The 16,766-nt window shown below is 47.1% G+C and overlaps 4 protein-coding genes across 4 annotated transcripts; all 4 read right to left on the minus strand.

Annotated features, from left to right (window-relative positions):
- Nucleotides 1–774: 774 nt before the first annotated feature.
- SERLADRAFT_458330 (uncharacterized protein) lies at nucleotides 775–2,954 on the minus strand (the record flags this gene model as incomplete). Its single annotated transcript, XM_007314114.1, has 5 exons — nucleotides 775–1,251; nucleotides 1,309–1,623; nucleotides 1,685–2,369; nucleotides 2,419–2,498; nucleotides 2,554–2,954. 5 exons carry the CDS (start codon nucleotides 2,941–2,943, stop codon nucleotides 1,144–1,146), a joined length of 1,578 nt encoding a protein of 525 aa, XP_007314176.1.
- A 389-nt stretch (nucleotides 2,955–3,343) lies between these two features.
- On the minus strand, nucleotides 3,344–3,863 carry SERLADRAFT_458334 (uncharacterized protein; the record flags this gene model as incomplete). Its single annotated transcript, XM_007314115.1, has 1 exon — nucleotides 3,344–3,863. A coding segment is annotated over one exon (408 nt), but the record flags the coding sequence as incomplete, so codon positions are not given.
- Nucleotides 3,864–3,963: 100 nt separating this feature from the next.
- On the minus strand, nucleotides 3,964–11,074 carry SERLADRAFT_445696 (uncharacterized protein; the record flags this gene model as incomplete). Its single annotated transcript, XM_007314116.1, has 15 exons — nucleotides 3,964–4,291; nucleotides 4,368–4,532; nucleotides 4,585–5,306; nucleotides 5,362–6,002; nucleotides 6,056–7,235; nucleotides 7,285–7,438; nucleotides 7,491–7,677; nucleotides 7,727–7,834; nucleotides 7,887–7,994; nucleotides 8,050–8,908; nucleotides 8,967–9,458; nucleotides 9,508–9,674; nucleotides 9,837–10,062; nucleotides 10,116–10,793; nucleotides 10,847–11,074. The coding sequence occupies 15 exons, from the start codon at nucleotides 11,072–11,074 to the stop codon at nucleotides 4,060–4,062; spliced, it is 6,147 nt and encodes a 2,048-aa protein (XP_007314178.1).
- Nucleotides 11,075–14,091: 3,017 nt separating this feature from the next.
- Nucleotides 14,092–15,252, minus strand: SERLADRAFT_458336 (uncharacterized protein; the record flags this gene model as incomplete). The annotated part of the gene is made up of 5 exons (XM_007314117.1): nucleotides 14,092–14,472; nucleotides 14,529–14,717; nucleotides 14,780–14,894; nucleotides 14,947–15,063; nucleotides 15,123–15,252. 4 exons carry the CDS (start codon nucleotides 15,023–15,025, stop codon nucleotides 14,373–14,375), a joined length of 483 nt encoding a protein of 160 aa, XP_007314179.1.
- Between the last annotated feature and the right edge of the window lie 1,514 nt (nucleotides 15,253–16,766).

Consider the following 16,766-nt stretch of genomic DNA (forward strand, 5'->3'; position numbering starts at 1 on the left):
TTCCATGTTCCTTATTTTCAGCCTTGATAATCACCAACCCAATTACAGTTATAAGTCACCTGTCCACTGGTGATCACGCAGTGGATGAGGACACATTCCAAAGCACTATGAGATATATATTCTCTTTTATTGAGAAGGTTAGTCCTTGACATGAGTTTCAAATGATCCTGTTCTTAGCCCACCCCCAGGAAAGACAAGCAGAAAACATAGTCGATAAGCTGTGCCAAAGATTCCGACTTTCAGAAGATCCTCGACAATGGAGGGACATTGCCTTCTGCTTGTCACTGCTTCCCTTCAAGTCAGAGAGATCTGTCAAGAAGCTTATTGAAGGTTTGCAATTTTATCGCGACAAGCTTCACGAAGAAGCTGTTTTTGCACGTTTCTCCGAGATTCTTGCCAAGGTGTGTGATTGGAGCCCCTGAGCCCTACAGATAGCCTAACCTTTTAATTCAATAGGCTCGCTCCAATAAATCTGCCAATAAACCGGATTCTGAACTGAATGAGTTCGAGGGCGTGAGTTTAAATCTTTTGGTAGCTTCGTTGACACTGAAGAATTCCTTATTTTTAGATACTTGAGGAGCACAAACGTCAAGGCGAAGAAGATAACGAACTCGAACGTAGGGTGGAAGGTAAGAAGGCTGCCGCAAAGAAAAAGGCTAGTCGACGCTGTAAGCACATACTTATCTTTCCATTTGATGCCAGTGTCTGAACTATATTTCATGACAGCTACTCGAAAAAAGGTCCGGGAATCCGAGCCCATTCAAGCGGACAATGACGACGACTTATACATGTAGCCTCATCTAAATCTTGTTTCTTCCGATGTATCAGCACATGTATTGTATGCCTAGGATCAGTTAATGCAAGGTAGTCTGAAAGTGCGAAAAGAAGCAGAAAGCATGATTGCAAAAGTGATTCGAAAAACGAGTGTGTACGCGCACTCAACTAGCTTGAGTCGCAAATAGACGAGAAAATGAGAATGAGCGTGTGTGCTGGGCGAAAGGTATACCCAGAAGGTTAAATATTAAAGCGAGATTGTGGTATAGTTGCGTAAAAGATGTGAAACGGAATACAATGCAACGTGTCCATGGACAATCTCCCCCGGAAATAAAGCAGGAACAAAAAAACTGTGATCCATAAGTCTACCTACTCTGCCTTGAAACGGCCTCCCCCACCTCCCCCACGCATAATAGCTTTCATAAAGTTAAAGAAGCGGTCAGCATACTCCACAGGAGGTACGGGACTTATTTTGTGCTGTTCACGATAATTTATTAAGTATGACAGAGAAAATAGCAGAACGACAAGACTTACTCGATCAGCTTTTAGACCCTTCCAAAAATGTTCGAGTTTCTTGACGCTAGCATAAGGCGTCAAGATGTCGATAACACCAAGGTAATATATCGTGTCCGTAGCCTCATTCGACTCGTCCGTTGCCTGTAGACCACCTTCGTCCTGGTAAAAGATGAAGTGCTGACGGTCACCTGTGTCCACCTCTGGAAGATTTAATGTGCCAGCGCCGAGTCGCTTTGGGTCAGATGTACGCATTGCTTGACGCATAGCGATAGCTTCGGGCGACCTGCCACCCTTAATCTGAGTAATTTTACGGCGAATGGGCGGAACAGCAGGCTAGGGTTAAGATAGGTGTGAGTGAGGAGGGACGACTGGTAGATAAAGCGCATATACGCACAGAAAAAACTTTAAGTGTGTTACTCCTGACGTTGTCCCGATTACCCCGCCGCACGTTGTGAATCCCCACGAGTAAACTGTAATCCATCACATGCACTTTCTTCAATAGTTCTGAATCTCTCCTCAGTTGTTCAGTCAACAACGCCCTCTTCTCCGGTCCCAACTCCAACATTTTCCCTCTGTTGATCCAATTCAAGTCCTTCAACACAGCCCGTGGGTTTTGAGAAGCCTTTTCCTCTGAATACAGTCTACCAACCGTGCTTCCCTTCAAGTCAAACGTTTCGTGGATATCCTTGTGAGGAGGGAATAGATTGTTCATGATCACGAAATGAATCTTTCGACCCCGAGGCAACTTTACACGGTGGAGACCATAAAACCGCGAAAGTAACGTGTGAGGGTTATTCTTCACATGAGAGTAGTATTCGCTCAGGATGGACAGTAAGAACTTATGTTCTGAGTGCCGGATAGTCTTGATAATGAAACGATAGTCACGGGAGAAATAGAAGAAAGACCCTGATTTTCCTGGTGACCCTAGCTCGGATAAGATGTATTTTGCAGTTAGAGACAGCAAATAATCCGCTGGATCCAGTTGGAAGTAGTCCTCTCGCAGTTCTCGAAACACGTTTGGGGCATAGTCCTTGAACTTGAAGTCATACTTTGCCGAAGGCGTCAATTCATTCCCGACGCTAAACAGTATTGGTTATTAAAACAACAAAATTGAACCAAGCGACGTACATATCAAAGGAGTACTTGTGTCGTGCCGTGAAATCTTCATCTGTAAGAGGACGCTTAATCTTAGCCTGACATCGAGAGACCTATGTAATGTTTGTCAACAAGTCGGACTCGTGGTGATGAGACGTAACCACTTACAGCAATTCGAATGCCAGTCAACATGTTGTACATAAGCACGTAATTGACGTGGTCCTCCCCAATAAGATTCCCTACCAGCACTTTCGTCTCTTCATCTCTACTTGACCCTCCTCTCTGCATCGATACTTTCCTTGTCAAAGCCGCTTCTGCCTCTTGCTGAGCCTTGGCCCGTTTGCGCTCCCTCCTAATCTGCTCTGCCTGCATTTGGATATCATCCTCTATGTCGCCATCCTCGACCCCGTACGCTTGAGCGCTCTGGCCAGCCCCCTGCAGCGACGTCCGTAAGCCGGCTTGCACATTCGAACCTGTGGTATTCCGTCGTGTAGGGCGATGCGAAGTTATTGGCGGTGGCTGAAGATATCCATCCGCAGACAAGTTGGCTTTCATCATTTGCGAACCAGAGGGATCAGTAAAAGGCGTGTCGGTCGTTAGTGTACTGCTGTCGTCAGAAAGCTGATGAACACGGTGTGGTGCTGAGGTCGCTGTGCGGGAAGTCAACGTCGAGAGTCTGGTTTCAGTCGAGGCTCGATGCAAGGACTCGTGTGAAGAAGGGCCAGCACGAGAAAATGCCGACGGAGGATAGCGAGGAAATGGACGGGGCCCTTCCCGAGATCCAATGGAAGGCTGTCGCTCTCGTACAGTATCTTCGAAGATGACAGGCCTGCCAATCGGCTCAGACTTGGAGTACACGACTGGGGGAGGAAACACGTCCCCTTCCGCGTGATCATCTTGTTCCACACTGGCTGGGGGAGACGGCGGCGGTGGCCCTATATTGCTGTTGTTTAAGTCGAACTTATCGTTCAGAGTATCACTTGGCACAACATGCATCAGAGATCTTCCCACTTTTGTAAACAGTGTATCTGGAACTGGGCCCGCCTCCAGTTGGACTTTGTCGCCTGTTACCTTGACGATATGCATTTCTTGGGAGTGGATGTTCTGGGCAGCCTGGCGGCTCATAATGTGCATTGGATTGACATTCTCAGGTTCGCGGTTGCTACTGGACGTTGGACCCAAAGTGTGTGCGGATGACGAGCGCGAGCTAGAAAGAGAATTGTGAGAAGCAGCAGACAAGGGCGCTGTCCTTGCTGTTTGGAAGGAAGCTCCTGAGGAAGAAACGAGGCTCTGCCTGTGAAAATGGTCGAAAGACGGGGATGAAGGGCTGGTTGCGGTGGAAGATGGGGCCAGCACGGTGCTGGCCATGAGTGATCTGGAGTAAAGAGGGAAAAGGACTGAAGCGTATGGGCAAGGAAGAGATGGAAAGGATATGCAGGAAATAAAAAGAAAATGAAAGGTCGAGGATGATAATCAAAGCAAAAGCGTTTTGGTTCGTCGTCGTCGACAGCGTCTGCCTGGCCCGGTGGCTGTGGCTCGGCTGGTCTCAAACCGAAAAATATAGCACCCGCGTGGTGGCTTATCCTATCCACATGTATATTCAATTACCCGCACATACTCTAGAATAGCTTTCTATCCCACTATTAACAGAAAATACACTACACACATCCCATTCTATAGGTAGAACGGTATCCCATACACCACAGGCGCAGCACCAGTCAGGTATCTCAGCTTGCACGAGTCTCGCGCTTGAGACACGGCAGCTACCAACGATGTCCCTCCCTGTTCTCCTTCCTTATTCTTCCGAACACCATCAGCAGTCAGCTGCAATTTGTCGAACACCACCTGCGAGAATTTATCAATGTCGCGGTCGGTGACGTCCCACAAGTTGGCTACCAAAGACGGACTGACGTCGGACATAAATATGGCCGCGAAATAAGCGATCATCATCTTGACATAAATTGATTCTCAAATACACTCACCAACCAGCCAGCATATAATTATAGGGTGTTCCCACACGATCAAAGTCCCCCATGTCCTTCAGTGCTCCAGAGGAACAACCCCAGAGCATGGTCGCCGCGCACCTAGGAAGATGCCGAATTCGATGTGATCGCACATACTGCTCTCCCCCACCGTGTCCAAAATAACTGTAACACTTTAGCTGAATAGCATATCATCAGCCAAAAGTGAATCACGCACATCACGAGGTCTTTTCTTGTTAAGGCATCCAGGAACTGCTGCTCACTTGGGGGACGTCCAATGACGCCTTCCCATCCTACTTCACGCATGCTGCCTAGCCAGCTTGCAAAGCGGCCCTCAGTTCCCTTGAGGTCACCGCTTGGGTTGAGAACGTAATATGCCTTTCGTGGGTCGACCTTCACTCTGTCAATAGTCCCTATCTCAGTGGCCATTGCCTCATTGGCCGTCTCTCCGCGACTTCTTTGCCACTCCGCAAACTGAAGCTTGTCCATCAAACACTCCATGTTAGGAATCCGGCTAACGCTCCTCCCTCGCAAAATTGGAATAGACTCCCAAGGGATGCCCTGCACATTCTTGTCCAGAACCAAAAATAAGTGGCTATCTTGCTTTGGCACGACTCTTGCCTTCGCTCTCGCAGCGTGTTCCTCTAACGCCGTGCGTAAATCGACTGTTACTTGATCCACGTCGACCTCGGAAATTGCTATTGGAATGCCGTGGAACTGGTACAGGTCAAGGATGAAGTACACGAGGTCTTCCAGCTCCTCATCTCTGCACTTGGGCGACAGTGTGGAGAAACACTCGAGGAGGTTATCATCGAGGGTGACTTTCGATTTCTGTTTACGGTCTTGAGCAGGGAGGCTGCGTTTGAAGACACGGTCAAGATGGGCCCTGAAATCCGAGATAATATCCCGAGGTATTTTCGTCGGCTCGCTCAAAATTGTCTGTAATGCACATCCCTTAATTAGCGTCACTTTGCGGTCCGGGCGAAAAGCGCACCTTGAATGCACCTAACCAACAGTACTCAATGTTCTCTAGTAGCTCCTGCATTCGTTTATCAAGAGCCGACCGGTCCGCCCACCATGCAGTTCGTGCCTTTTGGTCATCTTTTTTTACGTGAGCAGCCTGTCTTGTTCCCTGATCACTGAGTCTGATGATTTCTTTCAACTCGTTCAATGCGTCATCGAATGTTAGATGTTCGTCGTCGTCCGTTTCCCTCCTCCCTTTCAAGGGAACACAGAATATGAGAGGGTCAGATCGTGCGCGTTGCCGACAGACGAACATCGTGTTCTTATCCTCTGTAATGGTGATATTGACAACTGTCCAGTTATCAGGGAGCGAATCTACTCGCGAGGTCGACAGTGCTGCTGTATCCAACGTATGCGACTCGTATCTCGAAAGAATAGCTTCCCAGTATTCCTTGAGTGATTTGTCATCTGTGGTAGTATCGTTATCTCCGTCGTCCGATCCCTCCAGAGCACGTAGTCGAGTTTTTGCAGCCTGTGCAATGGGTCGAGGGAGGGGAGACCCGTTCGGTGTCATTAATGGCCACTGAAGATCATCAAATCTCTGTACATCAGGAAACTTGTGTTGGATTGTCTCCATGATCTCGCGGTGCAACGTAATAGCAGTAGAAGCATCTAATTCAAAATATGTGAATATATGCGTGGGGAGTACAAGGCATTACACGCACCAAGAAGACGTGCAACCAACACTGGTCCTTCTTTCCCTGGTTTTCCGAGTGAGGTTTGCAGTGCCTTGATGATCGCGAGGGAGACTGCCGCGTTACGGACATGAGATACCTTACCTCGTCGGGCTGTCAGTATCAAGTCTGCCCAGAATAGCTCTTCTGCATTATCGAGCGTCGAAACGATGTCCTGTGTAGAAGCAGAAAACGATGGAGCTTTCTCTCCAGACATGCCCACAGGTAACGAAATAGTCGATTCTGCCAGAGAGTTGAGGAACATATCAGCTCTAAATTGGCCATACACATCGTGAAGAGTGAGTTTCCCCATCAACGCATTTTCCTCTGCCTTGGTTTCTGGAGACGGGGGAAGAGCTATGAGTTTCTCGAGCATCGCCTGGTATTCGTCATCGACATCGTCGCGTAGGAGCCAGATGTGTTGACGGAGTATCGCTGAAAGTAAAACCGGGACTACCGTCTCCTGAGCCGTTCCACTGATGGAATGCCTAGGCGAAGAACCTACGCCCGATTTCCGGGGGCTGGTAGAACCATCCAAGCTGGCGAAATTCTTCTCGAGCTCCGCAATCATCGTAGCAGCTTCTTTATACAGCTGTCGAGGGTCTTTCTCCTCGCCACTAATCTGGCTAAAGTCTCCCCTTAGACGTCTGATATCAGCAGCATCAGTCCCTTCCAAGTCTGCTAATAATTCTGCAGCACGCAAGAGGCTCTCGTGCCCGGTATCGATCTGACCCTGGTGTAACTGGATCTCGCCTTTCCTGGCTAAAGCCCGGCTGGCCATCGCTTGCGTGTTGAGTGACTCGGCCATATCGTGAGCCTGCTGCGCGAAGTACTCCGCCTCCCTGGCGGAACCTCGAGCAAAGTAAGCCTGGATGAGAGCAAACAACGTCGAAAGGAGGCCTTCAGCCATACGCCATTCCATCCCATCGAAAAGAATACGGCGAGAATATGTATTCTTTTTGACCTTGGACCGATCCAAAGCAACGTCGCTTGCTCCTTCGGATGTTGGAGTGGAAGCCTTCGTAGGGACCTCAAATGGGTTTGAATCTTCTGCAGACGAAGTTGATTTCGTAGCCGATGAATTCGAGTAGAGACGTGCCAATGCGTCTATAGCTCGATTCCACAGTCGAAGGGACTGTAACATACACTCCATAGCTAAAACAACGTTATCCTGTGAACCAAGTTAGCACACGGTTCGACTGCTTGGTCTTAATTTGCACCTTTGAAAACTGGATAACGGAAAATACATAGGAAGCCATGGCTGCGCGTTCGAGACGTCCAACGCGAGTTCGTATTCGCTGTGCAGAGGGGACTCCTTTTTCATCGCTCATTAATCTCTCAGATAAGCCCAGGGCTTCGCAGTAGGAACTTGCACTAGAAAAACATAGTTAGTCATTGAAGCTGAATGCCACAACTATACAAGTACCTTCCAAGGACATTCCCCGCTATGGCCAGTGCCTCTGCATATCTTAATAGAAGCCGCACGCGCACATCATCGGAGACATCGTTAGTTTTAATAATACTCAGACATTGGTTGAAGATTGCGTTTGCTCGTTTCAATTTGCCGAGTTTGAGATGTTCATGTGCGAGATCCACAGACGTTAAAATAAATGCTACAGAACCACTTAATAAAGGTCAAACGTGAACCAAGGTGAAACTTGCCATCTTTTGAGCCGAACGCTTGTTGCTCGCACAGACGCCTTGCAACTACCAGCAGCTTGACCTTTAACAAAACTAGTCCATGTAATCCGAGCAACTGTATGACCATCTCTGTTGGAAGAAACATTAGAGGCCAAATATGTCTTTGTTCAGACAGACTCACGTAGGGGATCCAACAGCTTGTCAACACTTTGAAATTTTATCGCGTTGGTGGTCTCGCCAACAGTTGCGTGCGCCACTTTTGAAGCGTTCGTTGACAGTTTTTCAAGAGCTATGGATGACCCGTAAATTTTCAGTTTTCATGAAGCTCATAATACGTTACGTACCTTTGCGAGGCTGAGGCGTGATAGGATCTCGGGCGGCACCTCTTGTAGGTTTAGCTTTCGTCTGCCGAACACTTGCAGTTCTAGCGTGATTTTTTCTAAGCGTCGTTGTTTGCTTTGGGGACTTCTTCAGAGGTCCTGATACCCTTTTGGCTTTTGGACTTGGCTCGCTGACAGCTGGCTGTATCATCGCCTTCAAAAATTTGCAGCCTTCCTCGGCATGGTGTGTCACAAGAGAGGTTTGACAATTTGGTTCACGATAGGCTAGGAGGCTGAGCCAAAAGCAAGCAGCGGCACGATACTGGCTTCGATAAGGGGCTTGACCTTCGTCTTCACCCAATTGCTCAACAGAAAGCAGGACCAAAGCTTCACTTCCGATCTCTTCGCTATCCCAGTTTATGCTCCCGCCACGCTTGGTTGCGCTGCCATTGTCCTTCCAAAGAAACTCTAAGCATCTGATCAACACCCTAGCTCTACGTATAGGCATCTGACTCTTCTCGTAAATGCATAGTGCATCTTCAAGCAAAGCCCTCACAGCGCTTTTGACGTCGTCCTTCCACAGACTTGATTCCAGGCATTCCACTTGCCGCTCGAGGACCATGCCTATTATCTGCGCTTGCGTTACAGCATCGAAGTCCCAAGACCCAGAAGACAGTGCCTGTCTAAGAGACAAAGACGAAGCGTCAAGGAAGAGTTCACATGCTCCAAGGTATGAGATCCTCTCTATAATAATACCAATTTGTTTGAGAGCTGGTGTTGTAGCGAAGACGCCAGTCGAGTCAGCTATTTTAGCGTGTTGGACAAAATTTGAGGATGCATAAGGAAACGTTTTCACGGATTGGACAAACGACTCGTGCGCAAGCTTGAATATTGAGTTAGCGATGAGTACTTCGAGATGAAGGACGTTGTTCAAAACTGACTTTACGATCGCCAATTTTCGTGTAGCAAATCCCAAGCAGCTCCCATCGTCTAGTGAGCTGTTCTTCCAATTGCTTCCAAGCTTCTTGGTCTTTTTCTTCGCTGGGTCGATCCTCTATAGTCTTACCTTCAATTGGCGTGCGCTGCTTGGTGAGACCTTGTGCTCTCATCCTTAGCGCACTGCCGCCCAACGCACAGGCCTGCTTCAGAAACCTCACCGCTCCTGCATATTTACTATCCTGGTATAATGTTCCAGCCAAATTATGAAAAGCGCCAGAGATACATCGTGTGTAATTTGCGCGAGCTGAGAGCGGTATCTCAAGTCGTCCTGAGTCTATATCTTCCATATTACTACCAGCTGCGACGAGGTTTGCGCTACGCATGAGCAAGTCCAACGACGGGCTGTAAGTATCTGGGTCTGCGCTTTTGAGCTTGTGGCGAGCGAGGACAAACAGAGTGTCCAGCGCGGACGTTGCAATATCCACATTCGACTTCTATAATTCGAAGTTAGGAACCGAGTATAACATAGACCAGTATTTATACCTCTTTCGCGAGCGTTTTTTCGAGCGCCCCTGAGATGGGTTCCAACAAATCGAACAAGCAATTATTCGCTTTCCCTCGTTGGCTTTCCAAGAGCTTTACTGCAGCACGTCGTAGCCGCTCCATGGCCCTCTGCAGCTTTTCTATTACCCGCTGAAGATCGGTACTTTCTGGACTGCCATTTGAAGTCGAATCGGTTTCGCCATTGGGAATGAAAGAGATGTATCGAGGCATCAGAGCAATTGCCTCTTGAATGCGCGTAGGTAAAGTCGAATCTTCGAGTATTTTTCTTGGTCAATGAAATGCAGTTTTCAAGATAATCATTTACATACCAGCACTCTCAGTAGCTTCACGCTCAATGCTAGCAGTTGCCTTCATAAATACAGCACATATCTTGGCGCCCTCCAAGAATGCAGTGTCCAACTTGTGCTCAGAAGAAAGGGGGGATGATACGTTGAGCTTCTCAATTTGAGACGTTATCTCAGCGACAGACGATTCTGCTTTCTGGACATTCTGTATATAGCCCGTTATGCGGTCAAGGAGGCATAAATCTCCACCCTACAATATAAATATAAATAATAATGAGTAGAAATAAACAACAGTCTGCTTACCCTTTTAGCAAACCCCATCCAAAGCTCGCAAAATTTAACAAATGCAGACCCGTCGAAGAAGGATATGTGTGGTTTCGCATTTAGAACAAGCTCGTCTAGAGTATTTGCTATAAACCTAGCTAATTCACATTCGTCGTCTGAGGGAGAAGATTTGAGAAAAGATGTGGAAGCTTTTTGGACTTGGTCCCAAAATGTGGTTCTTTGAATTGTTCCGGGGCTCGTGTGGACAAGACATCGCAAACCGTACATTCTTATCAGAAAAATCGACCTCGGAGGCTTGGTCTTCAAGGAAAATGGTTTATTGAGTGCGGTATAAGCCCTTGTGAGAGTGACGTCTTTATGCTTCTCCGAAAGGGTATGTAAGTGGGGTATCCATGTGAGAAGCGTCGGTAATCCATAGAGCGAGGTGCTAAATGCATCTAATTCACCCCCCATTAACGAGCTGGCAAAATGAGCGAGGACTGTGAGGACATGTAATAGATAAGTAGATATTAGAGTTTGTGCAACAGCATCAGTTGCCAATGAAGATGATTCGGAAGGCAAGGGAAGGCAGAGAAGTCGCATATATTGAGATTCCTTCTTCAACGATAACGGACTACGTTCGGCAGGTGGAGAAGTAGAGCATCGTGCAACAAGACGAGGGTGCATGTCTGCAAGAATACTGCGAGCAGCATCGTACTAGTGGACATAATGAGCAGGGGCAGCATTGATAAGCTTTCACCAAAAGATACCATTTCTACGGCAATCAGTTTCCCTACTACGCTTGAGGCCGCTCTTTCCACATCGATGTCATCGGAACAAATGAGGCGTAGCTTGGTCAATGCTTTGGTGGCAGATGAAATGGACGCAGACACATTTGTAAACTGCGATGACTTCTTGGTGGGTTTATCTGAAGAGGCTTTCCAGCCGGATTGCACGACTGCCGAAAGGCTATGGGAGAGAGCATTTACAGTACGCATTGCAGAGAGTTTCTCTCCTTCTGATGTAGCACTAGCACTAGCCACCTCTTTCTGTTTCCCTTTAGCATTGGATATCGATAGGCCAGAATCGAGTTTGTTTGTGAGTTCGTCCACAGAAGTGTTGGTCGTTTTTCGTTTCATTGAGCTGAAGTGGCGCGTCGGACAAAACGCGATTCTCCCAACTTATTCCACGCGTAAGTCACGTGACCGGTCTATAGGTCCTCAGCCCAGCCACGTGAGATCGTGGGAGAATACTCGGACATTATGGTGCTCTACTAAGTTCAGAGCGCTACCCAACTTGAGGGATACCTGTATTGAAAGCACCGCCTTACATGCATGCCGCGGGCAGTGAACGGAAGTAACCCTATCAGTTCAATTTTATTAATTTTATCTGTACTAGTAAGTATAAAGCTCCGCTTGGCCAAGGGCAAGCCAACTCGGACGGTACTCGTATTCCAGCGGCGTGTCTTCAGCTCATCTGTCACTTTTTTCGCCCCAAGTCAACCACTATGGACCTCTTGCCCATGGATGTTCTGCGCAACATCGTTAAATTTTTCCCAGAAATTGACCTCCTAAGCTTTCGGCAAGTAAGAGCTAGAGCGCTCAGCTGGTCGTATCTTCGCTCAAATTGTTGTAGGTTTCAAAATGTTGTCAGGAGGCAGCCTCTGACAAATCACTGTGGAAGCATACATACAAAAATGCCTCTCTACCTCGACCTCCGGGCCCATATCTAAACCAGCAACCCGAGCTACTCATATCACGTTTAACATCAAGCGCCAAGGTGGCTGCCAACTGGGCGCCCCGTGTCGCAAACGCTGTTTCTCAGCGTTATGTCGCAACCACAGATCACCGCGGCGCTGATCGCTACACAGCGCTACTTTTTGGCAGATGGTTTATGATAACTTGTGCCGAAGGTATCATGTGTTATGATCTGGACAAGACCCCAGATGTACATTATATTGTCTACCAGTCCACTTCACCGATTCGAAGGATAGTCTGTCCTACTACTTTTGGCAAGGTGGGAGAACATGTCGCGTTTGCTGTAATCAAACAATCCTTGCCCGGAATGTCTTTAATGTTCGTCTTATTCCAAGTCTCATTCATTATAAATTTCATGCCTACGGTTGCTGACTTATAAATTTCAAGTAAAATATTCCGGATCGACATAACGCTTCCGAGAGTGTGTTTTGTGCCTTTCGCTGAGTTCACTCGCGGAGTACATGACGATCTTGCTTTCGCCACTTTAGGTCAGCAGCTCCTAGCAGTAGGCGACAGAAGAAGGTCACAGTATTCAATGGTGATCGACGTTGAGACTTCCTCGTTATTCCAACTGCCTCCTATAAGCTCTCAGTTGGTATGTTGAGCTAACCCATCTAAACTGCGAATGTGCTTATCGACTATAAATCTTGCTAGAAACCCGGTATTGCACCTTCACTTCAACTAGCCTCAAAAGAATATATCGCAACGTCCGCTCATCTTCTTGTCATATATACCACTTCAGATACTTTGACACCATATTCTTTCATTCAAGTATTCGATCGTCCATCCCTTACGGACACCTTACTTGAACTAACCTACGAAGGAATATGCCAAACTGCTCTATTCGATTGTGAACTTTTATACGAATCCTCGACCGAGACGGGAGACACAAGACTGGCTATCATTGGCATAGACAGAGAACCTAGCCGATTCAATTTCATTATCGCCCAACTTACTCTGTCGCCAACCACGATGGGAAGTGGTGTCCAGATTGCGTGTCACCGCATTTTTTCCCTGGAAGGCAACCCCATCTACGCCTCTACATTTTCCTCTCAAAATGGCTATGCAAGAGGCTTATGTTATAGCTACGGCTTCCATGGTCCCTGTAGTATAGGATATACAATTAGTCCTGACAGCAGTGGCGGGTATCACTGCGATGTACAGACTGTTCATTTTCTAGGATACAGTTACGGGGCTGTTACTTCTTATCCGCCTCTTTTCTTCGAGGGTTATACAGGACGCGTGTGTTACCGCAGTGCTACGAAAAGTAAAAGCTATATTCTCGAGGTACTCGATTTTGCTTTACCTGATCTATTTACAAACGATTGTGCACCAGCTATTTTATAGGAAATCTATCTGTACCTTTGAATGAGTATTTGTTCTTTATGATATCAAACGATTATGTGCCAGCTATTGTATAGGAAATCTATCCATACCTTTAAATGAGTATTTTTCTTTATGATATCAGCAAAAAGCATAGCAAGGAGAGAAAAAAGGTACCACCTGAGAGTACTACGAGAACACATTGTTCAATAAAGATGCATTGATAGAGATATTAATGGCATACTCCCTGAGAAAGCTGGACAGGAACACAAGAACACGTTTGTGAGCACACAACCTTCAACATAGTTTACTCGGGGCATACCCCTGCTATCTCAGACATACCGGAGATATTCATTTAGCAAGTAAGACAACTTGAGTGAGGGAGACGCTGCATCCTCTTCGGCCTGAAGACCTGGATTCCTAGTATGTACTGCTCCGGACGAGGAAGTCATGATCCACGATCATGGCGGTAGAATTGTTGAAAGGGCGTTCGAGAGAAAGGTTGAGTTAGGGTTGGGCGGTATGCAGACGAGGAAGATTTATAGGACACGACCGTGTCTTCGTTTTACAATCCAGTATACTTGGAGGTGTCAAGGTCGACGAAGAACACTTGGCGAGTTATTTTCGAACACGATACCACTTCACGCTGAGACGATGTGGTAGGACTTTCTGCGAAGCACTCGTGGACTTACATTAGGGTTGAGTGACGTTTGTAATTAGTAAGTCATAATTATGTTAAACGGAGTTAAAGTCATACGTGTAATGACATCTGTGAGTACCTTCTGCCATGCTCTGCTTGTGTCAGCTATTAAATTGGGCAACTGGAATGACATTACCGTGGAACGCCCGTAAAGCGCTGAGAGACTTCGCATTAGAAAAGTTTCACGATGTCCGAGCGATTAAAATGACCGGAAATGTGAATTTGAGAGACAAAAGAGTACAAGCGCCTGCAAGACCATTTGACAGTATGACCTTGTGTAAACAATCAAGGCACGGTATGGTTCGCACACTGCCGGGACCAAACTGTATGCCGAATAAGGTAGATAACTGGATGACAAAAAAATGATATGGTATACAATACAATGGATTAGCCAATACTAGAACCACATTACCGCGCTAACCCTGAACGTGTAGATAGTAGAACTTCGCCTTCCAAAATTCGGCCAACTGACCGAACTTTACGGTGGAAAACGACAGGAAAAGGAAAGCGGCATAACTATTGAAGAATAGACTCCTGCTGTGTCCTTTTGAGCGATGTATCGCGAGAAGTAAAACCTAGGGGATCTTGCACAAGCATCTCGTTCCTAATATAATCCCTGGAACCGCAACAGTCAATTTTGAATTCCCCGACGGCGTGCTATGGGAAGTTTACCTCGTCAAGTGGATACCGGTTTCGCGTGCGATCAGTTGCTTGATCATCCTTGGACCGAGCTTCTTGGTAGGATCCTTGGCCATCTGGTTCAGGACGAGCTGCCTCTTGACATTGTCTGGGAGCTGACGGGTTGTGACGCCGCTCGCATATATGCCAAGGGATCTACGGCGCCTGGCTACGGAGCTTTCGCTAGCATAGTATTGATAAGTCACGAGTAGAAAGAGGGGAGGACATACCGGCGACGGCCTCACCTCATCTTTATCCCATGCTCAGAAAGCAGGAGCCGACTTATCTCTCGCTTGTCAAATATCTCACGCCGCTGGTACTCGTAGAGGAACTGCGTTATGCGTGGATCATTCTTGGGAGCTAGGGAGGCCGTCGGAATGTCCGGAGTAGCTAATGAAACATGAAAACTCACGACAATCTTTATGTTGGTTCTTTCCTTCTGGGTTTCTAACATGAGATTTGGGAGTTTGGCTAGATTCTCCTGAATCCATACATTAAGTAAGGTCGAGCCTGGGAGTGAACAATATATCTGCGATCACATTGCGTAAGATGATGCAGGAATCGTATGATTAGGAAAAATAACAATACCAGATCAAATGATTCAGAGAACTTGGACGGATCTTGGACGAAAGTTAATGAAAAGATAGGTGAACTCCGTTTGTTGTCGCCCTTGCTTGTTATCTTAAGCAAGAGGGAGATCTCGTCGACGTCTGGTGTCAGGATGGATGTTTGTTTGGCTACAGCCTGTGATCCAAACAATCTCACATGCACCGCCACCAGGAAAGCTGGACAACCTGTTACTTTAATTACTTCCTTTAAATTTGGGTGCTTAATTTGTATCGAGAGTTATTTACGACCATGTTATATGGTTATATAGATTGCGTGAAGAGCGAATACTGTACTGGAGAGGCTTGCTGGGCCCAAAGTCTGTACTCTGTCCTTGACATTGATCGCAGCTAGTTAACTTGATATTCGAGCACCAAAGTGCGATATGAGTCACCAAGCAACGGTAACGTAAAAATCAAAATCAACCCCATGATTATGGTTTAGTTGTGGAGCCATAACATAACCGCTCGTGCCTGACTTGTAATCCTTGTTGTCATCAGCGCGGAAGGAGAAACTCTTTACGATACCTAGAGTTGCATTTTGAGAACTTTAAATACTATTGCCATCTAAAGGGGCCTTCGGCCGACTGTAGAGGCATCCATGAGACTTTGTCGGGCGTCGTTGAATCGAAATCAGGAAGAGCGAGACAACGCTAGCCCAGCGTATAGCCTGTGGTCCCTCAACAAGATTTCTCCCCTTTTTTGGAAGTCGCCAAGCAGGACAACGGCCAGTAATAAAGGTATTTGAAAACTAACGACAATTTTTGGAGGTCCGTAACTGAAAAAAGGCACAGATGAGGGCCATGGGATTACACCTGGCACCTGGCACATGTAAACGGCAGAGAGCACGGTGTTCGGAATAAGAGCGTTTATTGCAGTGTTATGCAACGAGGAGTAATCTACCTGTTGATTATGAAGAATGTTGGCATGCCTAAGCACTACTGATCCTGATTGATCGAGAAGTGCCTCAATCCACTGCCCACGACTTCTTTTATCTACAACATACCAAACTTGGGTGTCGACCACAGGGGATCCCGCTCGATCACAACTTTGCAATCAGCAGCAGTTGTTATCCCGAGTTAACAAGTAGGCGGAAAGAACAGGCAGCCTCGCGACATGCTCAATCAGTGATTTGGCAGTTAATCACGATATCGTGGATGAGTTCAGTGCAGCGAACGTGACAGGTATGCGAATGGAAGCGTACGCAGTGCGCTCAATGTTAGGATAAACCCGAGGGGTTGCTCCGCTTTGCAGCGACTGCGACAGCGTCTGATGAATGCTGTCTTGACCAGATAACGGGAGTAAGGTGACACTAAGCTCGATCGGACAGTGTTGATAAGGCCAGAGTCGTAATAGGATATCCCAAGGTATCTGGACCTGACAGAAAATGGCAGAGCCTGACATGAGGGACGAAACTCGTAGAATTTGGCTGCATCCAGGTGACCTCGGTCCCGGTCATGTGCGCGCTTCCTAGAAGGCAGGCGTGTTCAGATAAGGCCCAAGTTGTGCATATGGCACATATATAACCACAATTCATTTGGAGTGAGATTAAACGGTTATACGTTTGCTGGACTTTGAGATTTTGAAAAGTCAGGAATATGGCGAGAGGCCTGACGCGCATGTCAAT

The sequence above is a fragment of the Serpula lacrymans genome, assembly GCF_000218685.1.
Source record: "Serpula lacrymans var. lacrymans S7.9 unplaced genomic scaffold SERLAscaffold_2, whole genome shotgun sequence".
Classification (NCBI taxonomy): domain Eukaryota; kingdom Fungi; phylum Basidiomycota; class Agaricomycetes; order Boletales; family Serpulaceae; genus Serpula; species Serpula lacrymans.